The sequence below is a fragment of the Loxodonta africana genome, chromosome 7 (assembly GCF_030014295.1).
Source record: "Loxodonta africana isolate mLoxAfr1 chromosome 7, mLoxAfr1.hap2, whole genome shotgun sequence".
Classification (NCBI taxonomy): domain Eukaryota; kingdom Metazoa; phylum Chordata; class Mammalia; order Proboscidea; family Elephantidae; genus Loxodonta; species Loxodonta africana.
In genome coordinates, this window is record NC_087348.1 from 129,053,295 (window position 1) to 129,080,558 (window position 27,264).

General features: G+C 40.8%; 1 protein-coding gene across 2 annotated transcripts in view; it reads right to left on the bottom strand.

The window, feature by feature from the left end:
- The window catches only part of POGLUT3 (protein O-glucosyltransferase 3), a 42,145-nt gene extending 15,761 nt beyond the window's left edge, over positions 1-26,384 (bottom strand). For both annotated transcript variants that reach the window (XM_064288897.1, XM_003415618.4), the window contains exons 1-2: positions 26,186-26,384; positions 11,064-11,261 (exon numbers count right to left, since the gene is read on the bottom strand). In XM_064288897.1, coding sequence (XP_064144967.1) covers positions 11,064-11,261; positions 26,186-26,384 — 397 coding nt within the window. The remainder of the gene's footprint in view (positions 1-11,063; positions 11,262-26,185) is intronic.
- Positions 26,385-27,264: the final 880 nt, after the last annotated feature.

The window sequence follows — 27,264 nt, forward strand, 5'->3', positions numbered from 1 at the left end:
GTACTATTCCTCAATAAAACTCATTTCTGTCTACAACAGAGTAAGAATTTTGTTCATTGATATTTCTGGTATCAAAGTGAGATCTTGAAGGTGGATTATCCTTCACGACTCCGAGGCATCAAGGACATGGGTTTTGATATAAGCTGAGCCATTTAAGCTCTCCACTTCTGTGAAATCTCAGGAGTCGTCCTAAGGTAAATAACCTCTCAATTCCAAGCTCCGCTCTCTTGCATTGGAAGCTCTTCGAGTTTTATTGCAAGATTTGTTTTTGTACATACAAGTAAGTGTTGACTATCTTCTTTGATCACCTGTTGCTTGAATGGGAAATGCCAAATCTAGGGGCAGTTCAGAGCAGCTTTCTGGAACTCCTGCCCACTATCTTTGGCCCTTTAACGTGTGCATTCTTCTCTGGTTGGCATAACCTTACCTCAGATAGTTTAGAAAAATCAGCGGCCAACGTGGAATTCTTTTGATCTCTTTAAATCAGTTTTTCTGCACAGTAGATTGGAAAATGAACCTCCTGCAGTAAACTATCTCAATAGGATGCCTATTTTGATTGGTACCTAGAGGTCTCTAAAAGGCACCAGGACAGTAAAATTGCTTCCCTGCAGGACACTGACTCTAAATTAAGTAAACAGAATAAAGAGTTGCAATGTCAAACTTCAGCTTCTACCCCTCTGCTGCATTTCCAGCTGCTACTCCTTTGTATTTTTCTCTGCCTTCCTATTTCTCTAATAACGCTCTGTCTGAACTCCCTTTCCAAAGAAACCAGCTTTTTGTCTGAAACGCCTTTTAAAGGATCTGTTGCAGTACGGATGCTGAGGATACTCCTTGTATTACTTTCACCCCTTGGCCTCACTCAGAGTTGTGCGGCATTGTAAAGGATTTCCCAAAACTATGCAAAGAGCCTTATAAGTTTGCTGAGGAATTGAAAATTCTTGTTGAAGCTTATCAGCCTGGGTTCCCTGATTTGTATCAACTAGCCCATATGATAATTGGGCCAGGGAGGCTCAGTTGCAGCTAGAGCAAGCTCAATGGAAGGACCCTAAAGATAGCTTGGCTCTGAATATAGATAAAACAGCTACTGACCTATTGGAAGATACTTGGGACATGAGCAAAAGTTTGTTGGAAGCTATTCTCAAAGCCTTTCTCTTGCTAGTCAATGGGACAAAAATTCACTACTGTAAACAAAATAAAGATGAAGGCGTTTATGATTATTAAACCCAGCTGCTTCAAAAGTTTTCCAAACAGTATGGACATTCCTTATTCACTTCAGGTGCTTTTAATGCTGTTTTTGTATCTGGCCTTAAACCTGAAATTTCAGCCTTGGCAAAACTGCACTGACTGAACTGGGAAATGGCTCCTATTGTTGAATTAACTAATTTGGCCTACAGGTTTTCCCAGACTCTTGACACTGAGAAGGCCTCCAGAGCTCTCAAACTAATGGCCCTCCAACTGCAACAGTTGCAATCTCCCAGTCAGAAAAAGAATCCCAAATCTACCAGTGGCTCCAAAGCTGATATTTGTCATTATTGTAAGAAGCCTGGCCATTGGAAGAATAAACGCTATAAACTGAAAAATAAATGGAAGACTCCTCTGTAGGACACCCTCAACCCAATATAGAATTGAAGGGGCTCCAGGGTAATTCAGGAACTTTTCCCATGGTGGCACTCAACTCGCAAGGGGAAACTACTATATCCATTAATGGAAAACCTTTCCAATTTCTAACTGACACCAGAGCCACTGTCATGGATTGAATTGTGTCCCCCCAAAATATCTGTCTACTTGACTAGGTCATGATTCCCAGTATTGTATGATTGTCTACCATTCTGTCATTAATGTAATTTCCCTGTGTGTTGTAAATCCTATCACTATGATGTAATGAGATGGATTAGTGGCAGTTATATCAATGAGATCTAAAAAGTTAGATAGTGTCTTAAGTCAATCTCTTATGAGTCATAAAAGAGAAAAGCAAGCAGAGAGACATGGGGACCTTATACCACCAAGAAAGCAGTGCCAGAAGCAGAGCACATCCTTTGGGCCTGAGGTTCCCATACTGAGATGCTTCCAGACCAAGGGAAGACTGATGACAAGGACCTCCCTCCAGAGCCCACAGAGAGAGAAGGCCTTGCCCTGGAACTGTTGCCTGAATTCAGACTTCTAGCCTACTGGACTGTGAGGGAATAAACTTCTCTTTGTTAAAGCCATCCACTTGTGGTATTTCTGTTAGAGCAGTACTAGATGACCAAGATAGCCACCTTGTCTGCTATTAACCCCATTTGTTCACAAAAGCCTCTTCCCCGTAGTACAAAAACCTCAAAAGTAGTGGGGGTCACTAATCAAGAACCAAACCCAAACCAAACCTGTTGCCGTCAAGTGGATTCCAACTCATAGCGAACCTATGGGACAGAGTAGAACTGCCCCATAGAGTTTCCAAGGGGCACCTGGTGGATTTGAACTGCCTACCTTTTGGTTAGCAGCCGTAGCACTTAACCACTACGCCACCAGTGTTTCCTAATCAAGAACAAATGCTGAGTACTCCTGGCCTGTTCCAATATCTCTTGGCCCTATTGAAGATTTACATCCCTGATAACAGATTAACAGGAAGACCTCTTTTATCTAAATGGAATTGTCATTTACAATTTAATGAGATGGGGGAACTATTATTGAGCCTACCCGATATCCCAAAGTCAACAGAAGCAGGTTTATAATTAGATCATATCCAAAAGGAAGAGGCTATTTGTTGCATGCCAGCACTTGTCACATCTCTTCAAAACCCTCCTCTCCCTTCTGATATCTTCTCCCTAATTACTGAAACCTTATGGGCCACTACATCCATAGATATAGGCCAAGTTTCGTCTGCTGAACGTATTAAAATACAAGTAGATTCATCTAAACCTTTGCCAAAGGTTCTCCAGTATTCACTTAAACGGGAAGCAAAGGATGACTTATACCCATCATTCAAGATTTCCTTTCTAAGGGTTTAATTGTCTCTTGTACCAGCCCTTGCAACACTCCTGTTCTTCTAGTAAGAAAACCAAACAATAGGGGCTGGAGATTTGTTCAAGATTTACATGCCATCAAATCACATTACTCAGATTCCCAATAGTCCCCAATCCTCTATGCACTTTACAGTTTCAGATCTTTGCAGTGTTTTTTTTTTTTTTTTAAAGTTTTCCTGTACATTCTGAAAGTCATTATTTATTTTTCTTTATTTGGGAAAACCAGCAATTTACCTGGACTGTAATGCCCCAAAGGTTTACTGAACGCCCTACTTATTTCTCTCAAAATTTGCACGCAAATTTGCAGCCTTTACAATTTGCCAAAAAATCTACTTTATCGCAGTATGTTGATGAACTGTTAATTTGCTCAATATCCCAGAAAGCCTGCCTCAAAAATAGTGTAAATGTATTAAAACATCTGGCTGCTAGTGGACATAAGATTTCCAAAGAAAAATTGCAGTTAGCCGAAACTTCTCTCAAATATTTAGGTCACTTAATCTCTGCAGAAGGCATCTTCATTGATCCTAAATGAAAAGAGGCTATTTTTGCTTTCCATACACCTAAAACAAGCAATTATGAGGACTTCTAGTCCTCTGTGGCTAATGGTGGAGCCCTGTAGCACAGTGGTTAGGAGACTGGATGATAAACAAAAGGTCGGTGGTTTGAATCCACCAGCCACTCCTTGGAAAAGCTATGCGGGGGCAGTTCCACTCTGTCCGATAGGTTCTCTGTCATGGATTGAATTATGTCACCAAAAAAATGTGTGTATCAACTTGGTTAGGCCATGATTCCCAGTATTCTGTGGTTCTCCTCCATTTTGTGATTGTAATTTTATGTTAAGAGGATTAGGGTTGGATTGTAACACCACCCTTACTCAGGTCACTTCCCTGATCCAATGTAAAGTGAGTTTTCCTGGGGTGTGGCCTGCACCACCTTCTATCTCTCAAGAGATAAAAGGAAAGGAAAGCAAGCAGAGGGTTGGGGACTTTACACCACCAAGAAAGCAGTGCCAGGAGCAGAGCGTGTCCTTTGGACCTGAGGTTCCTGCACCAAGATGCTCCCAGACCAAGAGAAGACTGATGACAAAGATCTTCCTCCAGAGCTGACAGAGAGAAAAAGCCTTCCCCTTGAGTTGGTGCCCTGAATTTGGACTTGTCACCTAGTAGACTGTGAGAAAATAAATTTCTCTTTGCTAAAGCCATCCACTTGTGGTATTTCTGTTATAGCAGCACTAGATGACTAAGACAGTCACTATGAGTTCAAAATGACTCGATGGCAATGAGTTTGGTGGTTCTGGGTGGCTATGGTCAGATTTGGATCCCCAACTTTTCCCTTTTGGTTTAACCCTTATATAAATATTTAAAAGCCTTGGGTTTTTTTAAGCTGGATTCATTCCAGCTGACACCAGAAGATCAAGAAGCCATAGCTCAACTGAAGGAGGTCCTGATGAACACACCTGCTTTGGGTTTTTCTAATTACCACTTAGATTTTTCCTTATTTGTGCATGAAATATCTGAAAATGCTTTGGATATCCTTACACAAAACCACAAGGGACAACAGAAACCTGTGGGATATTATAGTATGCAACTCGACTCTGTAGCCAGGGGATATCTTCCCTGCCTTAGGGTTGTGGCAACTACAGCCAAACTGATCGAAACCACTGCAGATGTAGTATTAGGAAACTTTTCAGATGTTTATGTGTCCTATGCTATGTCTGCTTTACTTAATTCTGCCCCAACAAAACACCTTTCTGTCAGCAGACATACCTTCTGTGAGGTTCTCCTGGCTGCATCTAATATTAGGCTATGTTCTGTGACCTGTTTAAATCCAGCCACTCTTCTCCCTGCAACTAATGAAAACGGCTATCCTGCACATGATTGTCTGGACTTAGCTGAACAGATCTTGACTACTCAAAAAGATTTAAAGGAGACCCTTTCAATAAATCCTGATCTAGTTTTGTTTTTAGATGGCTCCTATCTGAAACCTGATCCTACCAGTTCTCATTATCAAGCCAGATATGTTGTTACAACTTCTACTGAGGTCCTTGAAAGTCAGGTCCTCCCTGAAGTCACTTCAGCTCAACAAGCTAAATTAATTGCCCTCACTAGAGCCTGTAGAATTGCTTCTGGGAAGTCCAGAAAGTACAGACGGTAGATATTGTTTTGGAGTAGTCTATGATTTTGGAATGTTATGGAAACAGAGAGGGTTTTTAACCTCCTCTGGAAATGCCACAAAAAATGTAGCCTTAGTAGCAGACCTCTTGGAAGCTTTATTGTTCCCCTCTGAAATTTCAGTAATAAAGATACGAGCACACCAATCAAAAGGAGTACTCCAGACTGAGGAAATTAGAATAACCTTGCTGATATGACAGCCCAACAAGCTGCCTTTCAAATTACTTCTGCACTTATAATTAATAAAGACAGTCTCCAAATTTATTTACTGACAATTCCAACCTTTGGGAATTTACTTTAAAAAAGCTTTTAAGACACCAACGATTGGCCCAAATGGACAAGACTGAGACACAGAAAAGTCAGGGCGTTACCAAGACCTTGTTACTAAATTATGGACTGGGCCTAAGAAGAAAATCTTTTTACCTAACTTTTTGTATGTTTCCATGTTATGAGCCTTACATGAAGGATCCCATATGAGATGAGATGAAATGACTGAGGTCTTAAAAAAATAGTAGTTGGGAAAATTTTTTGAGGCTGCTGAACATGTTGCCACCCATGGTCCTATTTCCCCCCACTATAATCCTGGAAAACATCTTAAAGTCCCACCAGGATGGTATCCTTTACCTTCCAGGCCTATGCTTGAATGGCAGTTAGATTTTATTCAACTTCCACCTTCAAATAGTTACAAATATGGATAGAAGCCTTCCGCTGGCATATGCTACTGCCTCTTTTGTGGCAAAGAAGCTTCTTGAAAGCATCATATCCATCTGGGGAACTCACTTTACCAGCCAAGTTATCCAAGAGCTGTTGACTTTTCTCCATTTATCAAAGACTACATTGCCCTTAGCACCCTCAGTCTTCTGGACTAGTAGAAAGAACTAATAGGACTATAAACACTCAAATAGCAAAACTTTTTGAAGACTTAAATTTGTCCTTGACCAAGGTTCTTTCCTTAGTTCTTTTAAACCTGAGATCTGCACTGTTTGGATCCCACAAACTGACCCCTATGAAATAGTCACTGTGGTCCGCCTTTATATTGCTTGCACTGACTCTGACGTACAACCCAAATTACTAAAATATTGTCAATCTTTAATTTGATATTATAAAGAGTATCTTTCACAGGTGAGGGAAGCCTTTAATGAACAAAAACTGGACTCTCGAAGCCTGCCTAAGATAGCTCTAGGAGAATGTGTATATTGGGAAGACATCAACTAAAGGACTCACTTGAACCTCGTTGGAAGGGACCATCCCTACTTCTTCTCACCAATCCCCGTGCAGCCAAGCTTAAAGGAGTTAAACCTTGGATCCACCTGTCACAACTCAAGAGGGCCAAATCTCCTCTTTGGACTACTCAGCCTTCTGCGGTCTTAAAAATTCCCTGCGGCCAGATACATATGACATCTGAGATAGACAGCTAGTCCCAAGATCACAAAACAAGACACCTTACATGTTGCTGAAGTTTGTGGACTTTGTTTAACAGTAGTAGTTACTTTTAATAGCCTTATCATATACCTGATGTCTTATTCCGTGGTAATCTTATTTAAAGTGAAGGTTCATTTAAGTCTTATTCCTCTATTTCTAACAATTCGTTCTAGTGCTTGGACAGAGAATGTGTTTGTTAAGTTAGCTCAATCGGTAGCAAGTACCAATAACATGACTGAGTGTTGGATCTGTCATTCCCATCTGTGATATGGGCATGAAAATTAAGATTCACTAGCATCACCTCTACTGAACTAAAATCTTGTACCCAACACTACTGTTAATTTCAGCACTACTATCAAATGAGCTATACAGGTTAGACTATGGCATTCCCCTGTGCTGTCAGATCAACCTCAGATACAATGCTTTAACTTGATCCAAAAATGGTTTGGTTGACCTAGACACTCGACCTCACCTACAAAGGATTCCTCTTGCTCCAATAGTTCCCATTCCTCTTCCTCTACTGAACTGTTACAAGAAGCAATCCCATTACATTTGGGATGATTGTCTGCTTGTAGCAATTCATTAACAGAAAACTAGACTGAACAAGTTAATCAATCCATTCCCTCCCCTACAAAATGATACGAAAAATGGTATGATTTTTGCCTCTTACGGGTATGTATTTTTGTGTGGGGGATCAAATTACAAAGAACAAAATGCAAGCAATGAATCTTACACCTGGGCACTATCTTGCTTGGATGGTTGGAGACTGATGGGTCAATGCACAATAGGGCTTTTAGGAGTTCCTTTGAATATCCACTCCTATAATGAAAGTATACTTTGGACTAGTGATCTAAAAATTCTCATTTGGAAAAGAGAGACTATCAGCCCAATTCACATAACCCAATACCTGAGAAACCTGGGACGGGATGGGTGTTCTTCCGAGCACTTCACCCAACTGTGGTGTTCCCCAGCCTGAAAAATCTATCCACAACTTATCTGCTACAATGGCTCAAACTGCTGATAATATTGCAGATGGAATGTCAGCACAACAGAAATCTTTGGAATGTCTTGTTAAGGTTATATTAGATCATAAAATAGTCCTTGATTTTCCTTTTAACCCAACAAGGAGGAGTTTGTGTTATTACCAGCAACTCTTGCTGCACTTGGATAAATAACACAGGAGAAGTAGAACAAGATATCAGAAAAATTCGCCAGAAAGCTACTTGGTTACATTCACTACCTCCAATGCCCAATTCTCCCTTTTTAGACATTGGTTCTTGGTTGCACTCTATACTGCAGACTGGATTAATCATTTTGATTTATTATAATAATTATTATAAACCAAACCAAACCTGTTGCTTTTGAGTTGATTCCAACTCATAGCAACCCTCTAGGACAGAGTAGAACTGCTCCACAGAGTTTCCAAGGAGTGTCTGGTGGATTCGAACTGCTAACATTTTGGTTAGCAGCCGTAGCACTTAACCACTATGCCACCAGGGTTTCCATAATAATTCTTATAGGACTAATCAAAAGCTTTATAAAATGTTTGCCTAATTCTTGTAACCAAAATAAGACCCCCCTTGCTATGCAAAGAACTATGTACCTCAAAGAGACATATAGTATGTAATAACCAGCTTAAGTGATCCCTTTAGCAAGTTCAAGGTAATTTTTTTTTCTGTCTTTACTAATGACTAACTTGTTTGATGAACCCCCTCTGTTTCCCAGAATGTTCTGTTTTGATTCTTATTGTCTGAGCTCCATCTGAATTTGTTCCTTCAGTGTGGCCTTGTCTGCTAAAATGACCCCAATGAAATCAACTCACCCTGAAGATGAGGCCTATTAACCTGGCAAGGTGAAGAAAAACAACTATTGAAACAAACCAAAGTCCCTTGAGGAAGGCAGGTAAAGTCCTTGCAGAAGAAAGACTACTTCATTGCTGGTAATCGACACCCCCTACCTGGGATTTGATCAAAAAGAAGGAATGTGCTAACAGAACTTCAAATTAGAGGTATTCAGACTGAGCTCACAGTAATGGTTTAACTCGGAGCACTCGTGGGCAAACAAGAGGCAAAACTGTGTGGTTGTTCTTTGTTCTCAGAATATACTTGCTAAAGACATTCCAGGGAGCATGTGGCTAAGAGGTTATTGAAAAGTGCTTGCATAGTCTGTTTTCAGGAAAAATGTGATCAACTGATAATGGAAAAAACTGTAGTCATGCAAGACATTGTGTACAAAAACTCACTTTTGTCTCATGTCCAATGGAGCACTTTGTACTTCCACTTAGTGTCACCCAACTTGAATTGTAGTATTCCTCAATAAAACTCACTTCTTTCTTCTCCTAATAGAGTAAGGATTTTGTTCTTCAACATTTCACAGAGTTGAAAGTCCAGGGAAATCAAGGTAGTAAAGTATGTAAGACAAAATACCTGAGAGAGTTTCAGAGAGCTAAAACCCCAGAGATCGGCAGTAAGTCCCCCTCAAATACTCAGCTGAGTATTGATAAACACATACATCTGAGGAAACTATCCAAGGCCTGGGAAAGAAGTATCCAAAAGAGTTAGAGGGAATAGTACCGCTATTCACAAAGGGCTGTGAATACTGCCTGTTCACATCAGCCAGGCTGAAAATCTATTTCACAGGGCTTTGGGTAGAGCACGCAGAAGAGAATTCCCTCAGTAGTGGGGAATAATTAGCCCCAGACTAAACATGGCTCTGGTCTGCCCAACAAATCATAAAAGCCAAACTCAAAAGGATCAACCTATTTCCATGTAACTTAACTGCATCCCAGAAAGACACTCAGGAAGATTAAAATAAAAAAAAATCAAGAGATGAAAAATACACTGAATGAGATTAATGACAAATTGGACATTGCAGAAGAAAATATTAGTGACTTAAAGACATAGCAATAGAAACTATATGAAATGAAATACATAGATAGCTTCAAGCCTAATATATGAATAACTGGACTCCTTGAAAGAGGGGCTGAGGTAGAAAAAGTATTTGAAGAAATAACCCACAAAATGTTTCCAAATTTGATGAAAACTATAATCCCAAAGATCCAAGAACTCCACAAACACATGAAACATGAAGAAAATTAACAAGGTACATCATAATCCAACTGCTCAAAACCACTGATAAAGAGAAAGCCTTAAAAGCAATGGAGAGAAACAAAGATAAGGATGATGGCATATTTATTGTTGGAAACAAGGTAAGCAGGAAAACAGTGGAGCAACATCTTTAAAGTACTAAAAGAAAACAAAAAAAACTGTCAACTGACAACTCTATACCTAGCGAAAATGTGTTTCAAAAATGAAGGTGAAATAAAAAAACTTTTTTAGACATTCAAAAGCTGAAAGAATTCATCACCAGCATTCCCTCACTGAAAGAAATGTTAAAGGAAATCCTTTAGGCAGAAGGTAAATGATATTAGATGGAAAAATGGACCTACACAAAGGAATGAAGACACCAGAGATGGTAAGTACATGAATAAAATACATAAGGTTTTTTCTTATTATTTAAGTATCTTTAAATTACTTAGTTTATTTTCCCTTAAAATTTCACGTAAAAGGTGAACTCCAGTTTACCCTGTTGCACATGTCTTGGAGGTCATCATAACCCACTCTGACAGGCAGGAGACCTATATATTAGGCTGGCTCGTCTTCTAATAATATTAAAGGCTTCTCAATGACTGTCCTAATCATGGGCTTTGAAAAAAAAAAAAAATATATTGTTAAGCACCTTCCAAAAAGGAGCTGGGACATTCATTTGCTACTAAGGAAAGAAAATCAGTATTTGAAACAGATTACCATCAAACTCAGAAAGTAATCATGTTCTCTCTTTGAAGTATGACCTACACCAAACAAAATGTATCCAGAATAGTCACAAAAAATGAAACTGCTTGATAATTCTTGGGTTTAGAAACTCCTAGAAAGCTTTGGTTTAAGTTTCGTTTAGCACTTTTCCCAGACTACGACCTCCTGTTCTGTTCTCTTACTGCCATTGTACATGGCTAATACTTTAACAGCCCACATTGTCTGGAAAACATGCTGCCCTAGAAAATTTAATAGAATTACCAGAAGGCATGAATCATTGCTTCCAAAAAACATGCAAGTCATGGGACACCCAGAAAATTAGACCATAAATGGATTGAGATGGAACAGTAAGGACAGTACCTCATCTCTTATTCCTTTGTTTCCTAACAAGCTCATGTATGTAAAGTCCTATATGTGGGGACAAAGATAATGGCAGATCAAAAAGTTCTGGGTTCTCTTCCCAAATAGGGAACTTCTGCAAATAGTAGCCGGAAAGTGACTGGGAAGGGATTGACTACATTCTGTCAATTTCAGGTTCTAAAATGTTCTAGAAGTTGATCCTATGTACTATTTCTCGGTAATACATTTCTTTGTGACAGTGTTATATGAATTTCCATTAAATAGATAGGACTCTGGATTATGTAATAATCACTTACCTTTCAAAATATAGGGAGACTGAGCTACATGTTCATCACCGTAAAGTACCTCTATCTTCAGCCCTTCATTGACACTTTCATACATTCTATACCTCATCAAAAATGTTCCATCATTCCTGTCCAATGGTTTAGATACATGAATCCGGACTAACTCCTTAGGTGAAAGTGATTTGATTATTACTTTGAATAGTGTTTGACCTGAAAGAAAGAAAGCATATATATACACAAATATATAAATAAGTCTACCACTTCACAGTTATTTTGCCTTAACAATTATTGGATACCAAAATCAAAAAAACAAACCTGTTGCCATCAGGTCAATTCCGACTCACAGCAACCCTAAAGGACAGAGTAGAACTGCCCCATAGGGTTTCCAAGAAGTGCCTGGTGGATTTGAACTGCCAACCTCTTTGGTTAGCAGCTATAACTCTTAACAACTATGCCACCAGAGTTTCCAATTATTGGATAGGTGTGTCTATATTGAAATTATTATTTTTTTGTATTAACTTCTATAAGAAGTTGTACATTTTAGCTTGGAAGATCCTTGGCTCAACATTTGATTCATTTGTCATTCAGTGAAGACTTACTGAATGAACAAAATCAAATCATTAAAAAAAAGCACAGAAGAAATGAATTTCTATTTGATCTTTTCTCCTTTGGGTAGGATTGAAGCTCAACCATTCCAGATGGTTAAAAATTCATGAACTCTTAAAATGACAGAGCGCTAAGGTAATCCAACTTTCTACTTGTAAAATACACACAAGCTTTTTTGCAAACCATTTCCATATCTAATAACCCACAATTCTGAAAGAAAATCCCTTTTTAAAATCCAAATTTGAAGATATACTTTTAAGCCCATTTCCTTAGTTACAAAGATTATAAGTAGTACCAGACTGTGCACAAATACATTATATGCACACACACATCTTTATAAATACTAGGGTTTACTTCTCTGAGTCTGTTTCCTCAGCTTGCAATGAAATGACTATACTAGAATGATCTAACATCCCTTCGAAATCCAAAATTCTATGTTTTTTGTTCTAGGGGAAATAATACCTACTTTTACCAAACCTACCTTTTTCTATTTGCAGTATGGAGTCCCCGGGTGGTGCAAATAGTTAATATGCGTGGCTGCTAACTGAAAGCTTGGAGATTGAAGTCCACACAGGGACACCTTGAAAGCAATGCCTGGAGATCTACTTCCAAAAAATCAGCCATTTAACACCCTATGGAGCACAGTTCTGAAGCAGGCAGTCATGAAAGGGTTATTAACCATCCCACCACAGTTGTTTTTGAGAAAATTCTACTCCTGCTACATTTTTGTTGCAACTTTTACAGCATTTCACCATGATTGATCGAATCCCCAGGTTTCTTGTCTTCTCCTGGCAAGCTGGCCGAGGCACAGGCGCACTGACTCTGAATCTACCTGTGCTATGACCTTCCTGGGGTGGCAGTAGCGAGCTGTCGCCATTTTTTACAGGGCTGCGCACAGTATTTTTAGAGCCACATGCAAAAACCCATTCAGTAAAATTACGCAGACTGCACTCTCATCAAAAGACTGAAGATCCTCCCCTCACTGTTCATGCATATGTATGTCACTCCCTATAAAAGGAGCAAATCTGCCCTAATTCAGGGAGCTGGCAGCCTTAGGTCAGGAGACCCTGCCTGTCTCCCAGTTTGCAAACTGTGAATAAACCTTTCTGTCCTTCCAACCCTGTGTCTGGCTGACTTCAACTCGCTAGTCTGCTTGACAAGAACCTATTAGTTGACGGTTGCAGTTCTACTCTGATGCACATGGGGTCGCCATGAGTCGGAACTGACTTGATGGCAACCGGTTATTTGCAGTATATTAGCTAACTTACCTAGGCTTTGAAACAATATTGTTGTAATCAATGTTACGGTGGCCCAGGTAGAAATTTTGGAACCTCTTTCTTCAAAGAGTACAGTGTATATACCAATCAAATCTGATCCTTACCAAAGCAAGAACTCCACGAGCTGACTCTGACTCATAGTGACCTATAGGATAGAGTAGAACTGCCTCACAGGGTTTCCAAGGTTGTAATCTTTATGGAAGCAGACTTACACATCTTTCTCCAATGGAGTGGCTGTTGAGTTCAAACCATTGACATTTCAGCTGAGTGCTTGGCCACTGCGCCATCAGGGCTCCTAATCTGATCCTTAAACCAAAAATCAAACCCACTGCCACTGAGTGGATTCCAACTCATAGTGACCCTACAGGACAAAGTAGAATTGCCCCATAGTGTTTCCAAGGCTGTAATCTTCACGGAAGCAGACTGCCACAGCTTTCTCCCGTGGAGAGGCTGGTGGATTAGAACCACTGACCTTTCAGTTAGCAGCCAAGAGCTTAACCATTATGCCACCAGGGTTCCTTAATCTGATCCTTACCAAGTTTGAAAATAAGGAGCAGTTAATGGCCTATGGGAGCCCTGGTAATGAGTGGTTAAGAGCTTGGCTGCTAACCAAAAGGTCAGCAGTTCAAATCCAACAGGTGCTCCTTGGAAACTATGGGGCAGTTCTACTCTGTCCTATAAGGTCACTATAGGGTCGTTATGAGTCAGAATGGACTCCAAGGCAATGGGTTTTTGTTTTTTTTGAGGAATAATTAATCACCCATGCCAAGGGGAAATGTTAAAAAGGTAGTTAATCCTCTTAAATCCACAGCCCTGGTTAACAGTGAATTGTGACCAAAGTAGTCTTTCATCTTAACATCTATCACATTATGAAATTAAGCATATTTTAATACATAGTTTTCCAAATTACTGAGGAAAATTTGTCTCCTACTCTTAGTTCCCGAATCTAGTTAAGTATAAATTTGTACTTTCTCTTGATCTTCAAGGGTTTTAGTTTTTCTTGTGGGTCAGAAGAAGTGTTTCTTAGCCTCTTCAATTTAAGAATAGGAATCCAGTATCTGGCATCTTGCTATTAAATAATTATGTACCAAACAAATACTTGTTAGGATCCTTGAAACAAGTGTGATAAATTTATAAAAATCTGCTAAAATAAATGAATTATAATGTATAAACTGAGAGGATTTTTTTAAAGGTAATAACTTAATATGAAATTATTAAAAATGTTAGCCAATTACCTGAAATGTTCAAATAAAACATATAAACTTTGCAATATTTCCCATTTGGTTTCAGAAAGGCAAATGGTATGGACATGAGAAAGCCATTTCCTCTGTTCCCTCACCAAACTGGAAAAGTACAAAAAATTTTTTTCTTGCGTCTTAATCAAATAGTCCTGTTCTCTGTAATTTTATGATTTAAATAAGCAAATCAGATATAAGACAAGCATATTAATGACTGATTTTTTGGACCGAGCTGGACTTAAAGAAAACTAACTCTACAACCTTAGGCAAATCACTTCATTATTTGTAAACTGATAAATCTCTGCTGCTGTAGTGGTTAACTGCTAACCAAAGGGTCGGCAGTTCAAACCCGCCAGTCACTTCTTGGAAACTCTGGGAGGGCAGTTCTACTCTGTCCTATAGGGTCGCAACGAGTTGGAGTCGACTCGACGGCAAAGGGTTTGGTTCAGGCTTACATAAATCCTTATGGGCTCTTCCAGTTACAGTATTTTATCTCTGAAATAGAATTTGACAGTTATATTTCAAAATATATATAGAAAAATATAACCATCAGAAATACATATTTTAAATGTTGTTATTTTCATAGTAACCTTCCATGCCTATGTCATCTTTATGTCTAGAATGAATGTACGTTAGGATCAATGCAAAATAATACTGATCATGTACTGCACTGGAAATAAGTAATTCAAACCTCATAAAAGAGAAAATGAGAAGAGTATAATTACAAGTTACTTCTAATAGAAGGAACGTGAATTCTCATTTGTTCTGGGGACTAATATAATACAACAGAACTGACACTCAGTTTGAGTTTTTCTACTCCACAAATCCAAACTTCTTTAAGAGAAACGACTAATTGGATAGGAATGTAGTGATTATGTAGACATAAGAAGGTTGTCAGTATCTGTCTTAGATCATTAGAAGCCGAAATCTCGAACACTTTTGATTTGGAAAGAAATCATAAGCATTTTGTTTTTTTTAATTCACTTACTTAGTACCTATTATGTGCTGGTCCCTAAGCTTGAAATTTTCTCATCTATTTTGTATTTCATTTACTTTCTGCAATTTATTAGGTATTTGTCTCTGCCATTTTCTAGATCAGGAAACCAAGGCTCTAAGAAGTTAAATAACTTGCCCAGGTCTCATACATAACTCATATCGGAGCCAATATTTCGACAAAGCTTAAATCCATCTTCTTTCAAAGCCTGCTCTGGATCTACCTTGTCACACTGCAGAAGGTTAACACATAGAGTTGCAGAATTGAAAGTTGGAGGAATAACCTCTGGCATTCCTAGTACAATGGAGTCATCTTCCCGGTCCTAAAGGAAGTTTATTCTGTAACATAGGATTATTAAAGCTTCAATGCATATTGTTGACCAAATGAACGGAGTCCCAGAAGGCCAGGCTGGTATGCCCTGAGGCCAAATGGAAATCCTCCCAAAAACATCTGGCTGCCTTCTGACCATGGACACTCTCCAGGATCTTATTAAAAACTGATGGTTTTTAATAATACGATTAAACAATCATATTAAGGGTGATTTTATGAAAGGAAAAAAGCACTGAACTAGGTATTCAGAAGGGCTGAGGTTCTGGTCTTAGCTGTGAGATTTACTAGATACGGGACTACATGCAAGACATTTTAGCTTCACTTAAGGGCCTTAGTTTCTTATGTGTAAAATGAAGAGACTATTATTGATCCTTCCAATCTCACAAGATCATCATGGAGAGCAAATTAAAGAGGGCATGTAACACAGTTTATAACTAACGTACTACACAACTAGGAAGTAATATCATTTCATGAAATTATTATTACTGATGAAGGGAAAGGAAGTCTGAGTAGAAAATGAGTATTCATAGTCTACCATCTGGGCATATTCCAACCACCGTTTCTCCAGCCCTTCTTTCTTTTCTTCTCCAATATTTACTGAGCATCCACACTAGGCATTGTGCTAGATGCTGGGAATATGACAGTATGAACAGGTCCTGCCTACATTCAAAATACTAGAAAATGCTCAATTTAAGACAGAGGCTAGTGAAAACAAAGATATAGGCTTTTTTCCCCATCCAAGGTCACAGGCTCCCTGATCTCTATCCATGAACCCCAGTTTAAGATCCACTGCTTTACACTAATCACATTCACAAAATGGTTGTTATCGAAGTACCTGGATGCATGCCGCTCAAAGGACTTAATAATGGTATTCAGGTAAGTGCTGCACTGTTAAATGGATATGACAATTCAGAAGGGAATCTTGGTAAGTCATGTTAAGACAGGCTACAACTTGAGAAAAATTTTCCTCTTTTTCAACTAGTTCTTAGGAAAGAAAAGACTTCAGGACTTGTAAGTGAATCATGGGTGGCAAAAAATGTAAGAAACTGGATGGACAAGCTTTTCAGAACTATAAGGCAGCTTTTTAGATGGAAGACAGAAGTCGAATTGCCTACAAGGAAAGGAGGGGAAAACAAGGTTTAAGACTTAGGTTGTCTGAAAAAACTTAGTGAAACTTTTTAGTTTTGTTTTTCTTATAACTTTTTTGCTGGTTAAAAAACATGGGCATTTTGTAGACATTTTTTGGAGGGAAAAGAGTACCAAAAGAAAAATAAACTCCTACCATCTTGCTATATACTAATAACACTGATCAGTTTAGGTATGGGTTTATTTATTTATTACAAAATTGGGACGAAATTGTGTAATTTATTTTCTATTTGTTTCATCCTTAACCCAGTACACCCATTGCTGTCGAGTCAATTCTGACTCATAGCGACCCTATAGGACAGAGTAGAACGGCCCCATAGGGCTTCCGAGGAGCACCTGGTAGATTCGAACTGCCAGCCTTTTGGTTAGCAGCCATGGCACTTAACCACTAGGCCACCAGCATTTCCAACCCACTTCAGGCATTATTAAATAATCTATTAAAACATTATTTTAATGTCTATAAGATATTCTATCACATGAATATACCATACTTTATTACTTTATGGTTGGCTACTTAGACTTTCTATAATAAATCATTATAAAGCTGCAATAATATCCTTGCACATAAATCTTTCACCACATTTCTGACTATTTTCTCAGGATAGTTACCTAAAAATTAGATCACTAGATTAATAGGCATGAACAGTTTTTTGGGGGTGAGGTCAAATGACATCTTTTAAAAAATTACATTTTCTAACTATTGAAACTAATTTTTTTAATATTAGGCTTGTAAATGTTTAGGACTTTTGATAGATTTGGAAATTACTTTCCAGAAAAAAACATTTTATCAATTTGTGTTCCCACCAGAAGAGGATAAAGGTCACACAACCCACTGCTGTCCAGTGGATTCCAACTCAGAGCAGCCCCGTAGGGTTTCCGAGGCTATAATTCCCTGTGGGCGCAGACTGCCGAATCCTCCTCCCACAGAGCTGCCGGGGGTCTCAAACGGCCGACCTTCCAGTTAGCAGCTCATCACTTTAGCCACTGCATCCCCAGGGCTCCTACGAGAGCAACTCACTGCTCCCTTAACATTTGGAGTACTACCACTTAAAAAAAATCTTTGCTCACTTAGGGAACATAGGTACGATACTTCTTAGACACAACCAAACACCTTGTGAGATTGTGGTACTCTGGGTTTGAAGATTGAGGGCCATTGTCTTGTGGGACGACTCTGGCTAATTGGCATAATATAGTTCATACAGTGTAGGTTCTATATTCCATTGTGGTGAGTAGTGTCTGCGGTCTTAAAAGCTTATGAAAAGCCATCTAAGCTACAACTATTGGTCTCTAACTCATCTGGACCAAAAGAGAAAGGAAACTAAAGACTCAGAAGAAAGTAGTCTACAGGACTAACAATCACCACTAACCACGGCCTCATCTGCTGACACCAGAGGAACCAGATGGTACCTGGCTACCATTACCAACCGTTCTGATCAGAGCCACAGCAGGTGGATCCTTACAGAAAGGGAGAGAAATGTGGAACAGAATTCAAATTCTTAAAAAGTTCACACTTATTGGACTAGCTGGGACTAGAGGACTCCCTGAAACTACCGCCCTGAGATACACTTTAAACCTTAAACTGAAAACTTCCCTGGAGGTAAACTTTTAGCTAAATAACAAATTGGCTCATAAAATAAAGAATTATCACCCATGAGTAAAGAGTTTAAGAAAAATCATCCACAGAAGACCAAATTGTCAAAAATTACTCTAAAGCAGAGATAAGAAGGTAAGAGGGCAGGGAAACTACCGTACTGGAAATGGTACAATCAGAAAGGAATGAACAAGAATAATGACACACTGAGAAAAATGTAACCAATATCACTGAATAATTTGTACAGGAATTGTTAAATGAGAATCTAATTTGCTGTGTACACTTTAACCTTAATCACAATAAAATATTAATTAAAAAAAATCTTTGCCAATATTTTTAGGAAAAAAAGCGAAATTTTATTTGAATTTGTATTTTTCATTAATGTTGCTGTTGGTTTTGTTAGGTGCCATCAAGTCAGTATAGCGACCCTATGTACAGCAGAACTAAGCATTTCCCAGGCTTGCGCCATCCTCACAATTGTTGTTATGCTTGAGCCCATTGTTGCAGCCACTGTGTCAATCCATCTCATTGAGGGTCTTCCTCTTTTTCTCTGACCCTCTACTTTACCAAGCATGACGTCCTTCTCCAGTGACTGATCCTTCCTGATAACATGTCCAGTGTATGTGAGACATAGTCTCACTATGCTTGCTTCAAAGGAACATTCTGGTTGTACTTCTTCCAAGACAGATTTGTTTGTTCTTTTGGCAATCCATGGTATATTTGATATTCTTCGCCAGCGTCACAATTCAAAGGCATCTATTCTTCTTCTGTCTTCCTTATTCATCATTCAGTTTTCAGATGCATATGAGGTGATTGAAAACATCATGGCTTGGGTCAGGAGCGCCTTAGTCCTTAAAGTGACATCTTTGCTTTTCAACACTTTAAAGAGGTCTTTTGCAGCAGATTTACCCAATGCAATGCGTTTTTTGATTTCTTGACTGCTGCTTCCATGAGTGCTGATTGTGAATCCAAGTAAAACAAAATCTGTGACAACTTCAATCTTTTCTCTGTTTATCATGATGTTGCTTATTGGTCCGGTTGTGAGGACTTTTGTTTTATGTTGAGGTGTAATCCATACTGAAGGCCGTGGTCTTTGATCTTCATCAGTAAGTGCTTCAAGTCCTCTTCACTTTCAGCAAGCAAGGTTGTGTCATCCACATATCACAGGTTGTTGATGAGTCTTCCTCCAATCCCGATGCCCCAGTCTTCTTCATATAGTCCAGTTTCTCGGATCATTTGTTCAGCATACAGATTGAATAGGTATGGTGAAATGATACAACCCTGACACATACCATTTCTGACTTTAAACTACGCAGTATCCCTTGCTCTGTTCAAATGACTGCCTCTTGATCTATGTACAGACTCCTTACGAGCACAATGAAGTCTTCTGGAATTCCCATTCTTCGCAATGTTATCCATAATTTATTATGATCCACACAGTCAAATATCTTTGCATAGTCAATAAAACACAGGTAAACATCTTTCTGGTTTTCTCCGCTGTCAGCCAGGATCCATCTGACATCAGCAACGATATCTCTTGTTCCACATCCTCTTCTAAATCCGGCTTGAATTTCTGGCAGCTTCCTGTTGGTATTCATGATACTGTTTGATAATTTCCACATTCACTTGGATCACCTTTCTTGAGAACAGGCAAAAATACGGATCTCTTCCAGTCAACTGGCCAGGTAGCTGTCTTCCAAATTTCTTGTCACAGATGACTGGGAACTTCCAGCATTGCATCTGTTTGTTGAAACGTCTCAGCTGATATTCCGTCAATTCCTACAGCCTTTCTTTTCGCCAGTGCCTTCAGTGCAGCTTGGACTTCTTCCTTCATTACCATTGGTTCCTGATCATATGCTACCTCCTGAAATGGCTGAATGTTGACCAACTCTTTTTGGTGTAGTGACTCTGTGTATTCCTTCCATCTTGTTTTGATGTTTCCTGCATCTAATATTTTCCTTGTAGAATCTGTCAGTATCGCAGCTTGAGGCCTGAATTTTTTCTTCAGTTCTTTCAGCTCGAGAAATGTCAAGCATTTTCTTCCCTTTCTGTTTTCTCTCTCTACATCTTTGTACATCATTACAATACTATGCTTTGTCTTCTCCAGCCGTCCTTTGAAATTTTCTGTTCAGGCATTTTATTTCATTTCTTTCTTTCACTTTAGCTACTCTATGTTCAAGAGCACGTTTCAGAGACATTCATTTTGGTCTTTTCTTTCTTTCCTGTCTTTTTAACGACCTCTTGCTTTCTTTATTATGCATGATATCGTTGATATCATTCTACAGCTTGCCTGGTCTTTGGTCATTAGCATTCAATGTGTCAAATCTATTCTTGAGATAGTTTCTAAATTCAGGTGAGATATACTCAAGGTCATACTTTGGCTCTTGTAGACTTTTTCTAATTTTCTTCAGTTTCAGCTTGAACTTGCATATGAGCAATTGATAGTCTGTTCCACGGTCAGCCCTTTGTCTTATTCTGACTGATGATATTGAGCTTTTCCATCTTCTTTTTCCACAGATGTAGTTGATTTGATCCCTGGGTATTCCATCTGGAAAGGTCCACGTGTGTTGTCGCCATTTATGTTCTTGAAAAAAGGTATTTGCAGTGAAGAAGTCATTGGTTTTAAACAAATTCTACCATGTGATCTCTGGCATCATTTCTATCACCATATTTTCCAAATGCCAATCCTTCTTCGTTTTCAACTTTGCATTCCCCTTCACCAGTAATTATCAATACATCCTGAATGCATGTTCAATCAATTTCAGACTGCAAAAGTTGGCAAAAATCTTCAATTTCTTCATTTTTGGCCTTAGTGGTTGGTGTGTAAATCTGAATAATGTCGTATTAATTGGTCTTTCTTGTAGGCGTATGGATATTATCCTATCAGTGACTGCGTTGTACTTCGGGATAGATCTTGAAATGTTCTTTTTGACAATGAATGCAACGCCTTTCCTCTTCAAGTTGTCATTCCCATTACCGCAGGCCATACGAATGCCTGATTCAAAATGGCCAATACCAATCCATTTCAGCTCAATAATGCCTAGTATACCAATGTTTATGTGTTCCATTTCATTTTTGACAATTTCCAATTTTCCTAGATTCATACTTTGTACATTCCAGGTTCTGATTATTAAAGAACGTTTACAGCTGTTTCTTCTCATTTTGAGTCATGCCAGATCCTGAAAATTTGACTCCATCCATGTAATTAAAGTTGAATCTACTTTGAGGAGGCAGCTCTTCCCCCGTTGTCTTTTGAGTGCCTTCCAATCTGAGGGGCTTATCTTCTGGCATTATACCAGACAATGTTCTGCTGCTATTCATAAGGTTTTCAGTGGCTAATTCTTTTCAGAACTAGACAGCCAAGTCCTTCTTCCTAGTCTGTCTTAGTCTGGGAGCTCAGCTGAAACCTGTTTGCCATGGGTGACCCTGCTAGTATTTGAATACTGGTGACATAGCTTCCCCCGTCACAGCAACACGCAAGCCCCCACAGTACGACAAACTGACAGGGCTTTCAATAATAGTAGGATTAACAGTATTTCATTTTGGATCTTGCAATTTCCCTTTTTCATATATAAATTAATTTTTCCATCTCCTTTTCTTTCTTAAGTTTTAGTCTCTAATTACAAAATTCACTTTAGAAAATAAGGAAAACCATAAAGAAGAAAATACACCCCTAGTAAAAGACTCTGAAGCTGGGTTTAAGAATCTTTTCTCCTGATCCTTAGGGCAATGGAAAGTTTTTCTAAGACTAAACAAACCAAAGTCATAATTTTCAAGGGCACACCTTCCCGAAACGCAGATGTAACCTCTCTTCTGTTAAGATACTTTACAGACACTTTAAACAATATTTCTGGTTTGTGTGTGTGTATGTATGTATGTATATACATGTGTACATATATATTTGTTGCGGAAACCCTGATGGCGTAGTGGTTAAGTGCTACGGCTGCTCACCAGGTGCTCCTTGGAAACTCTATGGGGCAGTTCTAGTCTGTCCTAAAGAGTCGCTATGAGTCGAAACTGACTCCACAACAGCGGTTTTTTTTTTTAATTTGCTGTTAGTTGCCATCAAATTGATTCTGAATCATGACGACCCTACCTGCGCAAAGTAGAACTGCTCCACACGGTTTTCAAGGCTGTGACCTTTGAGCTAGTAGTCAGGTGCTTAACCATTTGGGCCACCCAGGGGTGATACATAAATCTTTACGTCACTTTAAGTCATATACCACTTGGATTTTACCTGAGGGTCTTCAGTATACATCATTACCACCCATTTATCAGTTTGTCATACTGTGGTGGACTGAGTGTTGTTATGAACTGGAAGCTATGTCGCCGGTATTTCAAATACCAGTGGGGTCACCCATGGTGGACAGGTTTCAGTGGAGCTTCCAGACTATGACAGAACAGGAAGAAAGGCCTGGTGATCTACTTCCAAAAAGCAGCCAAAGAAAATCTTATAGATCACAACAGAATATTGTCCGATACAGTGCTGGAAGATGAGTCACCTAGGTCGGAAAAAAAAAATTTTTTTTTTTTTTTGTTGGAAGGCACTTAAAATACACAGTGGCTGCCAACAATGGATTCCAGCGTACAAACAATCATGAAGATGAAGCCTCCACCGAGACCTCCCCCTGCTCCGCTGTGGTTCCCTGCCCCCCGCCCCCCCCCCCCACCACAGCCCACCAAGCCACAGCTTCTAACTGCAGTTTGGCCATAACCACAGTTTGAATCTGGTGCCAGAATCCTGCGCATGCGCAAACCAAGATTTTGGCACATGTGCAGGACCTGAAGAGCTGTGTCCTCTGTCCTTGGACCTGAACATCACTGACATGATTCAACATCCAAACCTCCAAATGTGGACATGGGAGGGCTAAGGGCAGAGAGTTCTGGGCACCAAACCCAACCCCCAGACACCACTGTAAGACAAGGCGCAAACGCCCTGAGATTGGAGGGTGCCTGTTTGAGGAACAGCAGAGAGACTCATGTGGCTAGAGAAGCAAGTAAAAGAGAGAGAGGCTATACTATCAGGGAGGTAATAGGGGGTTGGGTGTGGAACCTAGGGACTTATTAAGACAAGGAACAAAGAGACCCCAAATCTGCAAAGTAACAAGAAATGGACCAGGGCGCAGAAACAAAGCCATTCCCCAGAACAAGGAGGCAGGGTATCTAAAAATAGCCTGCAAACTTCTTTAAAGTTGCCTTTCAGAAGCAGCTGGAGAAAACCAGCCCCAGGGATGCAGAACATCCACCTGTGACCACTTTGTGACTTTCCGCCAGGGACAGTGAGGGGCTGTAGCCCCAGCCGGGGAATCGAACTTGGGGAGCAAGAGGCTACACAGGCACTACACCCCATAATAAGTCCTGCTAGGAATCCCAGAGGCCTCCGGAACAGGAGCCAGCTTGGAAAGCTGCTGCGCGTGCACCTGAGTTAACATATCCCCGCCTGTGTCTATGAATAAACATGAATCTTTTCCTGCCCAAGAACTTTAAAAAATCTGGGGCCGTCTTTTGTTCTGTGAGACGGGGGTATGCTTCGCTCTAGGCCCTCCTTGTCTCAGCCTGCAAGCCTCTCCAATAAAGCTTGCTTTTTTTTTTTCCTGTGGAAAACTCTACATGCCTTACCTACGCATTCTTGACCAGTGAGAGTCAAGAATCTTATTCTGGTAACACTTGGAAATAAAAAGCTCCCCAGTGCCCTCAGACAGCGAGCACATGGCATTATGGTCGCTAGACCCCGCGCTGTTCCTGTCTGTGCAGAAAATAAATTTCCACTTTCTGTTTCCCTTGTAATTGGTGGTGTGGCAACCGTCTTATTTTAATTGGCTAATAGAGTAGGACAAGAACCCTCCTTCGGCTACAATGATGGCGCAAGATCAGGCAACGTTTCATTGTTGTACACAGGATCACCACGGATCAGAGCTGACTTGTCCACAACCAACAACATACACACACCACAGGTTGGCAAACTTTGGCCAGTCCAGCTCACAGCCTGTTTCTGTAAGACCAAAGAACTAAGAATGGTTTTTACATTTTTAAATAGCTTAAAAACAAGAGTAATACTTTGTGACACATGAAAACTGTATGAAATTCATATTTCAGTGTCCATAAATACAATTTTATTGGAACACAGACATGCCCATTGTTTACAAACTGTATAAGGCTACAAGGCAGACTGAATAATTGTAACAGAGACTATGATCTGTAAAGCCTAAATTATTTATTATCTGGTACTTTTAAGAAAAAGCTTGCCAAACACCGGTATACACTCATGAGTGCCTGCCAGTAGAGTCAGAATTATTGCATATAAAGCATATGAAACCAGTTGTCTAAGGATTTAGAGTCTAACTGGTAGACACAGTATCAAAGTGATCATCAGAACAACCTTAGGACAGGTGTTCTAAATCAAATGCAGACAGAAGCCACTGAGGTGGCTAAGGAAGAGGTAGATTCTTGTCGTTCCTCAGCTCCGAATTCTCCAGGGGGTCTCTTATTTAGTTCTAAAATCCTTTGCTTGGCATTCAAGGCCCTTGGGGGATTTTTGGCTACATTCCTTTCTGCTCTGCATCATTTAATTACTTATTTTCCTGAACACCTTTGTATATGCTGGTGCCTCCATTTGCATGCCTACCTAACAAATCCTCTCATCCTTCACATCTCAGCTCCTGAAATCTTCCTAATTGTCCTAGGAGACTGGCGGCTCTTCTGTATTTCCACTGCATTCTGTACTTACCTTCACTAAAGTAATTATCTTGCACAGTAATTGGTTATTTGCGTGCCTGTTTTCCCAACAAACTTGAATTTTTTGATGGGCAGGCAACAGAATACCAAACTGATAGTAGTAAGTAGACAGCCAGTAAATATTTGTTGAATGAATGAAATAAAATAAAATCATTAAATCTAAAAGTGAATTACGTTTGACTCCTAAATTCTCTGCTTTGCCCACACTCCCTAGCCCGAAGCTGAGGCCCATTTCTAGCAGCTATACAAAGTTCCCAGCTCCACTGGCAGAAGAGGCACTGGGTTATTCTGATTGTCTCTTACTGATAAAACAGGGTGTGAGTTGGCTGCAGCCCCAAACTTAAACATAAGTTCGCAAAGTCTGGCTGGCAACGACTTGAAACCAGCAGGACTGGTCGTAAAACGTTGCAAAGGAGACCACGGGAGGATTGGGCGGAAGGGATTCAGGGCAAGAACCATCCTCGTGGAGGGAAAACCTAATGATTTCCAGTCAGTTTCATTAATTCCGGAAACCCTGGTGGCGTAGTGGCTAAGAGCTACGGCTGCTAACCAAAAGGTTGGCAGTTTAAATCCACCAGGCGCTCCGTGGAAACTCTGTGGGGCAGTTCTACTCTGTCCTATAGGGTCGCTATGAGTCGGAGTCGACTCGACAGCAGTGGGTTTGGTTTGGGTTTGGGTTCATTAACTCCTGTAATCTGCTTTCAAAAACTCAAAAGTATAAGAATGAAACAAAAATCTAACATGCAAACCTGCCTACATTTCCCGTATACTAGTTTTTAGTTGGCTGGTTCAAACCGATCAGGCCCGAACATTCTACTCTGGCTTGGTGACTCATCACATTAAGGCACTTTCTGCAAAGTGTAACATTTCAGGCAACTAAGTCAGAGCTGGAATGGCCACCGCCAACGTGTAACCCACACAGAGTTAATTACCACCCCGGGGGCCGGCCACTCTGAACACCAGTTCCCGCACGTTAACGTGGAAACAATTCTGGAATTCATTCATGCATTCAACAACTTTTGTTTCACCCGCCCTTTGTGTCTGGGGGATAGAAAGGAAGTGACTAAACCCGAGAAAAGGGCAGCACACGCCGGGAGGAAGGGCGCCACACAGGTCTGGGCGCCGATCCCTAAAGAAGAGGTGGCGGCGGGAAGCGCGGCGGGGACGACAGGGGAGCGTGCAGCGGGGCGAGGAGCAGGCCGGAGACTGCATGCTACCTGGGGGCGAGCCAGTGAGGTTCTGGCCGTCCGAGCCGACCGCCTGTAGGTAGAAATAGCGCACTGGCAGAACGACGTCCGCCTGCAGCCCCGGCCCCCACACCAGGCTCCACGGCGCGCTCACGGGCGCCTCGGGCGTCCCGGTGGCTACGAGCAGGAGGAGCTGCAGCAGCAGCAGGGCCCTAGGGAGGCGGCGCATGGTCCCCACGGCCGCCGCGGTCCAGCTCTGTGGCGGCGGGGAGGGTCCGAAGCGCCGCGGGCCCAAGCGAGGCCCACCCGGGGGCGGCTCTGCCCGCGGCCGCTCGCCGTCCCGCCCCCCGGGTCTCTGGACAGGAAGGCCAGGAAACCGGGTCGTCACCGGCCTTGCGCACTGCGGAGGGTGAGCAGCGGAAACACGCCCTCCGCCCCAGCCGGGTGGGCCGGGCGAGAAAAGGGATGGAGGGGTGCATATGCAGACACTAAGGTGCGAATCAGCGTCCTTGCACACCCGGCCTCCTTGTCTGGTTGCTTGAATTTGTTGAATTTGGTTGCTTGAATTTGAATTTGATTTAGGGAAAACCATTTTTTTAAAGGACGCAAGCACAGTGGTGGCTGCTGTGGGAAAGAGAAAGGACTCCGCCCGAAGAACTTCGTTGTAGTTTAAGGAAGTGCCTTTCGCCAAGGATTTCACCGGGTTTACAAGGTGCAGAGCAAACCTCGGAAACCCTGGTGGCGTAGTGCTTAGGTGCTGCGTGCTGCTAACCAAAGGGCCAGCAGTTCGAAGCCACCAGGCGCTCCTTGGAAACTCAATAGGGCAGTTTCTACTTCGTCCTGTCCACTCGAGGGCACTGGGTTTTTGTTTGTTTGTTTAGAGCAAATATCGCCCTTTCTCCGCGCGCGCGCACACACACCCATACACACATTACCTTTCACAGTCCTCTGTTTACACCGTTACAGACTACGTTCTACTGTTGTCTGGGTTGTTTCTTCTCAGCTGTTGTCCTGTCTGGACTGTGTTGCCCGCTCCCCTCCCGGCCCCCGCCCCAACACACATACATACACCCTACTTCTTTCAACAAGTGTTTACTGAGCATCTACTG